The sequence below is a fragment of the Schistocerca nitens genome, chromosome 12, assembly GCF_023898315.1.
Source record: "Schistocerca nitens isolate TAMUIC-IGC-003100 chromosome 12, iqSchNite1.1, whole genome shotgun sequence".
Classification (NCBI taxonomy): Eukaryota; Metazoa; Arthropoda; class Insecta; order Orthoptera; family Acrididae; genus Schistocerca; species Schistocerca nitens.
In genome coordinates this window covers 40,925,592-40,940,057 of record NC_064625.1, presented here as the reverse complement: position 1 = coordinate 40,940,057, position 14,466 = coordinate 40,925,592, and the positions used below count along the sequence as shown (strand labels likewise).

General features: G+C 38.0%; 1 protein-coding gene across 3 annotated transcripts in view; it reads left to right on the top strand.

The window, feature by feature from the left end:
- LOC126215259 (uncharacterized) overlaps positions 1-14,466 on the top strand; it is a 164,516-nt gene that overhangs the window by 127,496 nt on the left and 22,554 nt on the right. For 2 of the 3 annotated variants that reach the window (XR_007542112.1, XM_049941937.1), the window contains exon 4: positions 9,983-10,204. The exons of the other annotated variant lie outside the window; for it this stretch is intronic. Coding sequence is in view for 1 of the 2 variants with exons in the window: in XM_049941937.1 (XP_049797894.1) it covers positions 9,983-10,204 (222 nt within the window). In the remaining variant the exon portion in view is untranslated. The remainder of the gene's footprint in view (positions 1-9,982; positions 10,205-14,466) is intronic. 3 annotated transcript variants of the gene reach the window in all.

The window sequence follows — 14,466 nt, the reverse complement described above, 5'->3', positions numbered from 1 at the left end:
CTAGCCAAACAGGGAATGAAAATGTGGACGTAAAAGAAAAATCAGTGCTAGAACAATGAGAAGACTTACAAACATGGCAACAATGAACCATAAACTTACTTCTACAGACATGAGCCATCAGCTGAAAGGTTTGGGTGTTGAAGTTTCTCCTATGACAGTGAGGAGAAGGCTGTTTGAATGTAGTTTAAAGGCATACTGGCTAAGGAAAAATCAGAAAATTGCACTTGTCATGAAAACCAAAAGATTACAGTGGGCTAAACAACTTCAGGAGTGGACAAGTGAGGACTGGGTTAAGGTATGTGCAATGATATGGTAGGTTAAGTGAGTCTAATCTCTTAAGTTAGGAGTTTTGGCTTGAAATTGTGATGTTTTATTGATACTGAAGGAATGCACATTTGAATTTTGGGACTGTTGAGGTCTCCTACTCTACTATTCCCAACTTTTCTAACTTTCAATTTTGTACACATACTTCAGGTATGCTTCAGTGATGAATCTGTATTCACTGTGATGGACGAAAGCAGCCAGTATGTTCATCACAGAGCTGGAGAACAGTTCAAAGCTGAGTGTGTGCAGCAATGTGTGAAGCATCCAACTTCTGTTGTGGTCTGGAGTGTGATGTCCGTGAAAGGTCCTGGCAGATTACACACTGTTGAAGGGACGATGAGGCAAGAACAATGTAAAGAAATCCTTGAAAAGGAACTTTTTCCCCAAATAAATGAGTGGTTTCCTAACAAAGATGCCATTTTTATGCATGATGGGGCACCTTGCCACAAAGCCAAAAGTGTTTCCAAGTACTTGGAAGAAAAGAAAGTGAAAGTGTTGTCATAGCCAGGGAAAAACCCTGATGTGAACCCAGTTGAAAATTTATGGGCTTTTGTGAAACAGAGGATAAGGAAATTTACAACAACCATCAGGCAAGATCTCATGGAGAAACAAGGAAATCTGGTACAATGACAATGATATTAAGATGCCATGTGAAACATTAATAAAAACTATGCCAAACAGGATAAAAATGTTCATTAAGAACAATGGTATGCATACAAAGTATTGACTGTACAAATATAATCTGTATGTGGATGTAAATGTGTAAGAAATGTAAAGTTTTGGAAAAAATGTCTTTAATAATTTGAACTTGTCTGTAAGCACACAGATGAGCAAAACAGTAGTGATGACAATAGGAAGGAAGGGAGGAAGAAAGTAGAAAGGTACAACTGACTGGAAAAAATTTAGAAGTAGTCAAAAATTCCAGGAATTAGTTATGAAGTGTGATTAAAAAAGATGCATGAGAGCCAAGGAAATTGGAAAAAGAACACAAGCAAACAGTGCCTACCAAATCGTAAAGGGTAAACTATGGGATGGAAGTCCCAAAGGAATGTAACAATTTTCTGTATTCCGTTTATTATGAACCTGTTGTAGCATATGTAGGTGACACATAGAGGTATCAAAGGGAAGAAAAGAATTGAGGAGATAGGAAAAGGATGGGAATGTCTAAACTTCAGGACAACACAGAAACAACAAAGGTGATGTAGTAAGGACTAATGCCAAGGGAAGAGGTTGTGGCAAATAAGGATTTTCTGAAAGGTTAGTTGGAAAGAGAGCATAAAGAAGACAAAGAAAGTAGATGAACTTAAACAACAAGAGGAGTGCCGAGAGATTGACACCAGTGCAGATCCTTGATTCACAACCTGGCTCAGGAAGCTGGAACTGGGTAGTGAAGAAGGAGAAGAAGAAGAAGAAGAAGCAGAAGCAGATACATTGAGTACCATGCCATGTGCTAGCCAAGCTAGATTATGTTGACTGTGCTAAAAAGCTTTCGGTTCTAACAGAGGCCGTTCAGCTTCAATTGAAACAGCTACTTCCATCAGCCACCATGCCAAGAGCCTTAACAGAGTGAATGAATAGCACGTGTCACTGGGCCTGCCCCAGCATTTCTATCATTCCACCAACCTTTCAGCTACAATTTTTAGTAACGACTTTTGTCTTTATGTGTGCCCACCCATTCTATCTCTTTATAATTTAATAGGGATTTTTTTTTCATTTTGAAGCTTTCTCATGTCATCATAACTTACATCTGTACTCTGCGAACCACTGTGAAGTGCGTAGCAGAGAGTACGTCCCACTGTGCCCATTATTAGGACTTTCACCCATTCTATTCACCTATGGAGCACAGGAAAAATAATTGTTTAAATGCCTTTGTGTGTGCTGTCACTAACCTTATCCTCATAATCTCTATGGGAGCGATGTGTAGAGGGCTGTAATATATTCCTGCAGTCAACATTTAAAGCTGATTCTTGAAACATTGTCAGTAGACTTTCTGGGGATAGTTTTTGTCTGTCTACAAGAATCTGCCAGTTCAGTTCTTTCAAAATAACAGTGGCCCTCTCCCATGGGCCAAATAGACTTACGACTATTTGTACTGCTCTTCTCTGTATACGTTCAGTATCCCCTGCAAGGTCCAGCAGTGTTCTGGGATGGATTGTATGAGTAATATGTAAGCAATCTCCTTTGTAGACTGAATGCATTTTCCTAGTATTCCACCAATAAACTGAAGTCTGCTGCATGCTTTACCAAGGACTGAGCCTATGTGATCATTCCACTTTGTCCCTACTATGTGCTGAGTATTTGTATGTGTTTACAGATTCCAACTGTGACTCACTAATATTATTTTAATAGGATACTACGTTTTTTTTGTGTTGTAAAGTGCACAGGTTTACATTTTTGAACATTTAAAGCAAGCTGCCAATCATTGCACCACTTTGTAGTTTTATCAAGGTCTAACTGAATATTTGTACAACTTTGTTCACATTATATGTCATTATAGATAACACATCTGTGAAAAGTCTGAGTTGTGCCCTCCCTACCAAGAAATCATCAATCCAGTCACATATTTCTTCTTACATATTTACTTGCCAATCCTCCTGATTTCCAACAGTCTACTGAAGCACCATATTTCAATGATTTCCCTCCTCTCTCTCCATACTCCCTCTTTCACACTCATACAGAGTTATGCTTTTCACAGTTCTCTCTTGTTTTGAAATTTATATTTTATTCATAAACTGCTGATTTTTTATGTAATATAGAAAGCCCCTGTGCTTTACAGCAAACATTACTACAGTGTCTTCCTTGCATTCTCCCTCTTCATCTGTTCTACTTCCAAGCTAGCAAAATCCATCCACCTCATTAATAATCTCTTGTCCAAGTTTAACATTTAGCCATGCAGCATTTCCACGTCTTGCATACACCATATCTTAGTTTCATTTTTGCTTATGTTCATATCACAGCCATCAGCTAGCACAAGTTCCATTTCATTAAGAACCCAGCTCATCTCCTTTTCTTTGGTGACTACAGTTATGTCATCAGCAGACTGTATTACGTCGATTATTTGCTACGGCAAATGACCCCAGCTCAGCTCCTTTTTGTTTTGGTGACTACAGTTATGTCATCAGCAGACTGTATTACGTCGATTATCTTCTATGTCAAATGACTCTCGCAACAAAATAATCTTCCCACATTCTCTCTTCAGTGTGCAAATTAAAGAAGAACAGTGACAATAATAGACCCTGCCTTACTCCTTTCCTGTTTATGGCCTTTTGTAATGCTCTGTTAGTGCTAATGAAACTAGTTTACTGAGGGTAAAGGTAATGGAATACAGTGTTACCTAAGAATAAATGGTACTCCTTTCCATATGATTAAAAGCCTTCTCTAATTTAGAAAATGCAAATTACGTTTATGTTGTTCTAATCTGTATATTTTCCTTCCTTCTGCAATGACAATGACTCTGACAGAAGAAAAAGAAGAAATAAATTTCTAAAGCATCCTGAGTCTTTGAGCATGGCTGTCTATCTGTTGTTATTCTAACATATAACAACTTATCATATTACTGCTCTTTATGTTCCATTTCTGATTCTGGTAAATGGATGGCAGTAATAAGAAAATAGTAGTTTTGGCATGTGCATTGCTGTGTGTATGATTTGAATTGATGTAGCTCTAAAACTGAAAAACACATTATATACTTGTAAGGAGAGTATTCTGAGTTGGAACTTATTAGTGTCTTTACTAATTATGTTAAATTTGTTGGATGTGTTGCTCCTCAGTTTTCCATTTTAAAAAAAACTATCGCTATTTTACTGTGTCTACTATCATGTGTGATAATGATTTGCAGCCATTTTAAATGTAAATTAAATGCAAATAATATCACTGGTAAAATACTTAATGCACTTAAACTTAATTGTAGTTAATTATTAATGTATTCTGCAAACACAGCTCTTTAGAGCAGCATGTCTGTCTTAAAGCATACATCAAAAGTATGAGACAGAAGGGTTGGCCAGTACCTTAGCTTAGGTGCAAAATTTTTAGTACTGATGATAGATACACTTACAAATATACTAAATTGTACTAGCTTTTGGACCTATTAGTTCATTCCTAAAAGAAGAGACAGGGATAAGTAGAAGGAAAATACGTCAATTAGAATGCCACAGCAAGGGGGCAGGGGAGGGGGGTGGGGGAGGAGGGGGGAGGCAAAGGCAAATGTTGCTGAAGGTCCTCAGAGCCTGTCCAAGATAGGATAAAACCCCAAGTAACATCCACTGATATCTGGTGAAATGGAAAAACTTGAAGGCTCAAGGCTCAAGACTCAAGTGAGATCTGCCAAAAAATTCTATTTACATGTCCAAGAAGACATGAGACACATGCCCCTTGGACAGTGAATGGCCTGCAATGGACTTGCATTATGCAACTAACAGAGTAGGGTGAGAGGTGAGTCTGTTGCATCTTAAGATATCAAGGGCAAATCAGCATACAGGAACCAGCAGCCTCAAAGGCAGAGCAGGATCAACAACATTCTACTGGTGTAGAGGGCAGAAGATTTCAGGAGGTAGGGGCAGACCTGAGCATTGTTCCCTAGAAAGACAGTCACTTAAATGGAAAAAAAAGTGGGTAAAAATGATCCAGTCCTCCAGGGGGGGGGGGGGGTGTTGGGACATCGAGCCAGCAGTTCATCATCTACAAAAAAATGCCAAAGCAAAATTTCGTGTTGAATACGGAAAGCTAGAAGCAGTGTCAACTGTAGACTACTCGCAATGTGAAAATAATGATGATTTCACCACTCTGATACTAATAAAAAGACGACAGATTTAGGAGATAGAAGAAAACATAAATTGCACTTGTAGTTTTGGAGAAGGCTTTAAATAATGTTGACTGGAATTAAAGTTTTATTCTCGTTAACAAAGTGATTGACAGCTAGACAGGGAAAGGGGTGATGCTAGTGTTTCACCACTACCTGCAGGCCAGTACAGCTGCAGTAGCAACAGCTGTGCTGTTCATTACTGAATTCCTTCATATGTTTTCTATTAACCTGCTGTCATGAGTTCACCTTCCAGTACTGCAACAGCCTTAAGACGCGTACACACATGGCCCATTGAACGACAACCAATGGATTCACCTGAACACTGGTCGACAACAAATTGACATTTGGCCTTTCATCCTCACCAAACGATGGGTTTGGGGCCAAGGGATTCGACCATGTGGAATTGCAATTGACTCTTATAAATTATTGAGGTTGCTCCTATTTTGTTATTGTTATAAAGTAGAGTTTTAACTATAGTTTCATCAGCCGATACTATGAGGGAAGGATTTAGCAGCCGTTGCAAGTGCAGTGTTTATTTTACTCGAGAAGCTTATTATCTGAATAAGAAGAAGAAGAAGAAATGTTGCTGTTGGATGACCTTTCTTTTAAAAAGTTGGGAGCAGTGTGGTGTGATAAAATTAATGTTTAACTATAAAGCAGAATTGGAATGTAGGCTCTTTGATAATTTTTTTTCTGAACGAAAGCTACAGATTTTGAATTGTTATTGAATTGTGTAGGCCCTAAAATTTTCAAAGATTTTGTCTCCTCTTTTTTTTTTTACTGCTAGTTTATCCTGCAGGGACCCCATACTGCTAAAAGCAAACCATGTTGGTTTGTAGACTTCATCAGCACCAATTCCAGTTTTCTTTTCTGTTTTTTGTTCACTGTGAAAATATGTCAAAAAAGATTATATTGTCTTTTTCACATTGTGAACATTGCTTTCTAACAGCTTACTTATTTCCCTCACATCCCTCAAAGCATCTAATCTTTTCAATTTGTATTTACAATCACAGATCATAGGGTCCCACTCATGATAAAATGCTGTCTCCATATTCCATGCCACATACCAGTGTTTTGAAACACAATAAATACACACCAATTCAACAGATAAGGGATATCATTACTGAACCAATAAACATCTGACCTGGAGTTCACATTAGAAGAGTGGTCCTAAGGCAAATCCACCACCAACACTTTCATGTTACTGCCAGCAGTCTGAACCGGACTCGAGGCCAACCACTTTGTCAGATAATTTTCTGCCCATTGACTCTAAGCAAAGCTTGGGCAACGAAGTGGTTGTTTGTCATTCTTTATCAGTTTTCTGCTGCCTTTCACTATTAGCTGTACACATCCTTTATAGGTAAAATCTGTGGCGCAAGTCCCTGACTGGTCTATTGATCTCACTGCAAGTAGAGTGCAGCCCTTCTATCCGCAGCAGCACTAGGAGAGGGAGGGGTTGTGTGACCCCTGCCCCAGCTGCCATTTACACCCAGTAAAGGTCCCGGGTATTTGTTTGTACAGCAGGCTGAGTGAAGATGGGACCATCCTGGAGGAACTGGAACCAGGAAAAATCCCGGCCCCCATCTGTGATTGAACCTGGCAACTCCAGGGCCTAGACTAGAGCTCTACCTCCTAGACCACCATGGCTACACACTTCCTTTAGAATGATATATAAAAAAAATCAAGACAAACAAACAAACTATGTGATGAAAATGAAGCGCATCAGCTATGTTAATGATCATAATTGTCGACTGCAGAGTGAACAAAACAGAAGGCACAGCTAAGCTTGTTATTTGACTTTGGTTGTGGTTATAGTGGACCTTTGGTAAACCACCTGTCAGTCACATTGTTTTTCTGACTTGGGTACAGGCAGAGTAGTCTCTACTCTGTCGTCACTAAAGGTGGGCCTCTCTCATCTGGTATCTCAGTGATCTATCCTTTCTTTTTAACTTTGCCCAACCCATTTCTCTCTGCTACCCAAGCGTGGCTACTTTTGCAGTAAGAGTAAGTGCCAACTTTGGGGATGATGTTGTTGTTGTTGTTGTGATCTTCAGCCTGAGGACTGGTTCGATGCAGCTATCCATGCCACTCTATCCTGTGCAAGCCTCTTCATCTCTTGAGTAACTACTGCAACTTACATCCTTCTGAATCTGCTTACTGTATTCATGTTTCAGTCCTCCTGTACAATTTTTACCCACAACACTTTCCTCCAGTACTAAATTGGTGATCTCTTGATGCCTCAGAATTTGTCCTACCAACCGATCCCTTCTTCTAGACAGGTTGTGCCACAAATTTTTCCAGTTCTATTCAGTAACTCCTCATTAGTTACATGTCTACTCAGCCAATCTTCAGCATTCTTCTGTAGCACCATATTTTAAAAGCCTCTATTCTCTTCATTTCGTTTTTTGTCCATGTTTCACTTCTATACATGGCTACACTCCATAAAAATACTTTCAGAAAAGACTTCCTGACACTTAAGTCTATACTTAATGTTAACAAATTTCTCTTCTTCAGAAATGCTTTTCTTGCCATTACCAGTCTACATTTTATATCTTCTCTACTTTGGCCATCATCAGTTATTTTTCAGCCCAAATAGCAAAACTCATCTACTACTTTTTAAGTGCCTCATTTCCTAATCTGATTCCCATAGCATCACCTGATTTAATTTGACAACATTCCATTGTCCTCATTTTGCCTTTGTTGGTGTCCATCTCACATCCTCCTTTCCATTTAACTGCACATCCGAGTCCTTTGCTGTCTCTCAAAGAATTACAATGTCATTGGCAAAACTTGAAGTTTTTATTTTTTCTCCCTGGACTTTAATTCCTACTCCAATTTTTCTTTTGTTTCCTTTACTGCTTGTTCAGTGTAAAGACTGAATAACATAGGGGATAGGCTACAACCCTGTCTCACTCCCTTCTCAGCCACTGCTTCCCTTTCATGCTCCTTGACTCTTATAAATGCCATCTGGTTTCCATACAAGTTGTAAATAGTATTTTACCGCTGCAACTCTCAGAATTTCAAAGAGAGTATTCCAGTCAACATTGTCAAAAGCTTTCTCTAAGTCTACAAGTGCTGTAAACATAGGTTTTTTCTTTCCTTGACCTATCTTCTATGAGAAGTTGTAGGGTCAGTATTGCCTTATGTGTTCCTACATTTCTCCAGAATCCAAACTGATCTTCCATGAAGTCAGGTTCTACCAGTTTTCCATTCTTCTGCAAAGAATTTGTTAGTATTTTGCAATCCTGAGTTATTAAACTGATAGTTTGATAATTTCCACACCTGTGATGTGATTTCTATTAGCCTCAACTTTTTAACTTATTGATCCTCTGCTGTCTTCGTTATTTCATCTCTCAACGCTACCAGTTCTTCTTCTACTGTATTCTTTTTAAATATCTTCAACATTTTGTGGCCCTTTCAGCAGCTGTATAAATATAAATTTTAATTTTAATAATCAACAGCCTCAGTTGCACCGTTTACCTAGAATTTACCTAGGTTTCAGTCAGGATAAGCCAACCTTCTTCAGAGTAACAGTAACTACTGTTTGTCCACTATGGACAAATGGTAGTTACTGTTATTCTGAGCCTCAGTTGCACCGTTTACCTAGAATTTACCTAGGTTTCAGTCGGGATAAGCCAACCTTCTTCAGAGTAACAGTAACTACTGTTTGTCCACTATGGACAAATGGTAGTTACTGTTATTCTGAGCCTCAGTTGCACCGTTTACCTAGAATTTACCTAGGTTTCAGTCGGGATAACCCAACCTTCTTCAGAATAACAGTAACTACCGTTTGTCCATCTGTTCTTGTCAATGGTGGGGATATAGAAGTCAATAAGTTAAGATATAGAAGTCAGCAAGTTAATGAATTTAGCATATTTTCATTAATTTTTGTCTTGTGCGATAATATTCTGGGGTGACACCTCGCTTAGGCAAAAAGGATTCATTGCACAGGAGAACTGAAATATGTGTGGAGTTAACACATGTACATCTAGCAGACATCTCTTTAAGCAGTTGGTAATATTAACCACAGCCTCACAATACATTTATTCATGTATGAAATTTGTTATCAACAATCTGTCTGTCTGAGGGTAACAGGCAAGTTCATAAGTGCAACACTAGAAGGAAAAATGATCTACAATATTGTTTAATGAATCTAACATTGGCACAAGAAGGGCTGAAATATGTGGGTATGAAACTCTTTAACAATCTAGCAATTGAAATAAAATGTCTTGACATATAGCAATAGTGTTTTCAAATGTAAGTTAAAGATGTTTCACCTTGACAACTCCTCCTGTACTGTAGGGAAAAAAGCAGACAGCCATATAAATATTATTTTCTATTTTTGTTTTAGTTATTAAGTTGTATATAAGAGTTATATGTTTGTTCTGTTGACACATTCCACGTCATAACATCTTTCATGAATATTATGTGTGGAACAAGTAACTAACAAGAAAAGTACTAATAGGTCCAAAAGCTATGACAGATTCATGTACTTTAATACTGGCTGTACTAAAAGTTTTGTCTCCTATGAAGTTAAATACTAGGCAACAGTTCTGTCTCATAATTTTATAGATTTCTCAAGAGAAATTTCTTTTTATGTAACTAATGTACATTTGACTTGTTCCATGTCTCTCAGGGTTCTGCCTTATGTTAAGATGGAAGAAACATGAGATGTGGACAGATAAAGGCATGAATTAACTATGATCACTAGATCCGTGAATTTCATCCCACTGTGGCTACTAGATATACAATTTGTGTTTCTTCTTATGAGAAAGATACGATAGGTTGATTGCTTAACTGCTGGAGCTAACTGTAATGCCAAATGACAGAAAACTCTGCACTGTATTAACTCCACAGGTGGATAAACAGGATGGTGCACCTGAGGAAGTTGTCAAGGAGGATACAGAAGACATCGGAAAAAATAGCAGTGGCAATCACAAAGTCAAACGGTTGTACATAGTGGAGGAGGAATATGATCCAGAATGCATAAGCTGCTCTGACGGGCTGATGACAAACAACATTGGTGAAACTGAAAGCAACAACTGGAATACTGTGAGGAGGCATGATGGGCAGTCCAGGGTCTGTAATTTAACTGTCTAATTTGTGTAACATCATCTCAGTTTATTGACAACGTAGCACTCACAAGAAATTTAGTGCAGCAAGGTACAAATTAGGCTTTTGAGTAAATATCAGCTGTATGACAGATGGCAGAAACTAGCATCCCTGTGCACAGCACAGAAAACAGAGTGAACACATTGTATTGAACACATTATATGTACTATGAACTAGGCTTATCTGGGTAATTGAATGATTCCTTTGCAGTTAGTTGTCATAAAATAAATTGCACTGTATGTTTCAGCATAAGTATGTTGTCATGAAAAGTCATAAACACAAATGACACAAAACAATAAAAAATTCATACTTTTAAATAGTTTACTTTTTTCCATCATACAGTGCAGTTCCATTCTTTGGAAAAAAAAGAAGAAATAAAAAAATGTTAATAGGGGTTCAGCAAGAGTATAACTAGGAAAATGGCAAACCACACACATAAAGTAATTTATGAAGTTTACCGTGCAAGTTACCCATTCAAAAAAATATGCATGTTCTCACCAGCCTTCAGTATCAGAATTGTGTAAATGGCACAAAAATTCTAATCGTGAGTTTTTCAATGTGAGGAATGAATCATTGGAAATTAGTATTTCTGGTAGTGCGAGAATTTATGGTAGTGTGAGATGTCAAATGATTCTTACAGTTTATAACACGCAACCACATCCTGCATTGACATTGGTGACAGACATTTAATGTACAGTGCACCAGAATGTAATGCTCAGAAAGTCAAATGCATGGATAGAGAAAGTTTCTGAACAGGGGTATGCTACTCATAAGAAAATTTATTGCCACTGATGGAAACTTAAAATGAACTGGGTCATCCAAGCCACAGATTCTTGACAAAGAACTGTTTATGCAGTAAAATGTGAAGAGATGGTGTTGAGTTGTGTGGGAGGACATCCGTCATTAGCCACATGCCAATGTGCTTCCAAAGGCACGCTTTGATGGATGCACTGTGGAAATTACTGATGCAGTACAGGTTATGTTCTTATCTTAAAAATGTGTACACAGAATGTGACCAAATGATTCTGAACCCGATTTCATTTCTGTCAGTGACTTCTCCCGTTCAATTCTGCGGTGCTGAACTGACTGCTATTTGTATTGCTCACAGAAGACATGGCTTTTAACCATGATGGTGTGTCCACATTTGTCTGAGATTACTAGAAATTATCATTAGTTTGTTGGCTAGAATTGTACAAGATCTATTAACAAGATCTTGTTGGTATTGATTTGAGATGTGCTGCCAAAATTGTTGGAGTTCATACCAGTATTGTCTGCACAAGGATGTGGTTTAATTCTAGTAGTGCACCAGCTCACTTCCGTAGTGCTACATCTACATTTACAGCTACATCTGCATGGATGTTCTGCAAATTGCACTTAAGTGGCTGGCAGGGGGTTCATTTAACCACCTTCACAGTAATTCTCTATTATTCCAATCTCGAAAACTGCGCGGAAAAAATGAATACCTATATCTTTCTGTGCGAGCTCTTATTTCCCCTATTTTATTATGATGATCATTTTCGCATTTGGAGGAGAAAGTTGGTGACTGAAATTTTGTGAGAAGATTCCGCTGCAATAAAAAAATCTTTGTTTTAGTGAAGCCCACCTGTATCACGTCTCTCCCCTATTTTGCAATAATACAAAACATGCTGCCCTTGTTTGAACTTTCTCGATGCACTCCATTAATCCTATCTGGTAAGGATCACGCAATGTGCAGCAGTACTCCGAAATAGGCCTGACAAGCATAGTGTAGGCAGTCTCTTTAGTAGAGCTGTTACATTTTCTAAGTGTTCTGCTTATAAAAATCAGTCTTTGGTTTCCCTCCCTTACAACATTTTCTGTGTGTTCTTTCCAATTGAAGTTGTTTGTGATTGTAATTCCTAGGTATTTAGTTGAAATTACAGCCTTTAGATTTGACTGATTTATTGTGTAACTGAAGTTTAACAGATTCCTTTCAGCACCTCATACTTTTCATAATTTAGGGTCAATTGCCAATTTTCACACCATACAGATATCTTTTCTAAATCATTTTGCTTTGTTTTGATCTTCTGGTGACTTTACTAGATGGTAAATGACATCATCATCTGCAAACAACCTAAGATGTCTGCCCAGGTTGTCTCCTAAATCATTTATATAGATAAGGAACAGCAGCAGGCATGTAACACTACCTTTGGGAATGCCACAAATCACATCTGTTTTACTCGATGACTTTCGATCAGTTACTATGAACTGTGACCTCTCTGACAGGAAATCACGAATCCAGTCACATAACTGAGATTATATTCCATAAGCACACAATTTAACTACAAGCGGCTTGGGCGGAACAGTGGCAAAAGCCTTCTGGAAATCTAGAAATTTAGAGACAATTTGAAATCCCTTGTCAGTAACACTCGACACTTTGTGTGAGTAAACAGCTAGCTGTGTTTTAAAAGAATGATGTTTTTTAAATCTGTCTTGACTGAGTGTCAATAGACAGTTCTCTTTGAGGTAATTCACAATGGTCCATCACAATATATGTTCCAGAATCCTGCTGTATATCAACGTTAATGATACGGGTCTGTACTTTAGTGGGTTACTCCTACCACTCTACAACTTTCCAGTCTTTGGGTATGAATTTTTTGTGGAGTGTGCAGTTGTATGTGATTGTTAAACGTAGAGCTTTGCATGAACATACTCTGAAAGGAACCTAACTGGTATACAGTCTGGACCAGAAGACTTGCTTTTATTAAGTGATTTAAATTGCTTCACTACTCCGAAGATATCTATTTCTAAGTTACTCATGTTGGCAGCTGTTCTTGATTCAAATTCTGGTGTATTTACTTTGTCTTCTTTGATGAAGGAATTTTGGAAGGCTGTGTTTAGTAACTCTGCTTTCGCAGCACTATCATCAACAGCACTTAACGTTGCTCTCATGCAGAAAAGGCATTGATTGTGTCTTGCCATTAGGTTTCTTTACATGTGACCAAAATCTCTTTGGATTTTCTGCCAGGTTTCGAGACAAAGTTTTGTTGTTATAAGTATCTCACATTGAAGTCTGCACTTAATTTCAAGCTTTTGTAAAAGATTCCCAATTTTGGAGATTTTGCATTCATTTCAATTTGGCGTGCCTTTTTTCTTTGCTTCTGCAACAGTGTTCTGACTTTTTTTGTGTACTAAGGAAGGTCAGCTCCATTGTTTATTAATTTATTTGGTATAAATCTCTCAGTTGCTGTCGGTAATATTTCTGTGAATATTATCTGAACTTGCATTGTTAATTTGGAAGGAGTGGAGATTGTCTCTCAGGAAGGTGTCAAGTGAATTTTTATCTGTTTTTTTGAATAGGTATATTTTTCATTTATTTTTGGAGGATTTGGGGGTTACAGTATTCATTCTCACTACGACAACCCTGGGTTTACTAAACTCTATGTCCATTTTGATGGTTATTAGCTCAGGATTATTTGCTGCTAAGTCAGGTGTGTTTTCATAACCATTTACTATTCAAGTGGGATCATGAACTAACTGCTCAAAATAATTTACAGAATATGCTTTTAGCACAATTTTGGGGGATATTTTATGCATACTTTCGGATTTAAATGTGAATTTTTGCCAAAATATCGAGGGTAAATTGAAGTCACCTCCAACTATAATTGTATGAGGTTGGTAAAAGGAGCCAGTTATTATTTTATTCTAGTTGCCAAAAATTACATCTACCCATACTAACTCAAGGGAGCTGTCTACTTCAATTTTGACACAAGATAACTACTTCTAACATCAACAAACATGCCACTGCCAACTATGTTTAGCCTATCCTTCCAGAACACTGTTAGGTCCTTCGCAAAAATTTTGAGTGAACTTATTTCCCACTTTATCCAGCTTTCAGTGCCTATAACGATTCGAGAAACAGTGCTTTCTATTAATACTTGGAGCTCTGGTACTTTTCCAACACAGATACTACAATTTACAACTGGTATGTATACTGTTGGTTCCTGAATCTATATTCTTCCTGTGTTCAACCTGCAGTCTTTAACACTGAAACCCTTTTTGTATTTCCCCAAGACCCTCTAACCTAAAAAAAAAAACCAAACCACACCACACAGCCACTGCTACCCATGTAGCCACTCCCTGCGTCTAATGGACTCCTGAGCTATTTAATGGCACTCAAAACTCCACCACCCTATGGCACGAGTCGAGGAATCTGTAGCCTACACGGTCACAGAACTGTCAGCCTCTTGATTCAGACCCTTCACTTGGCT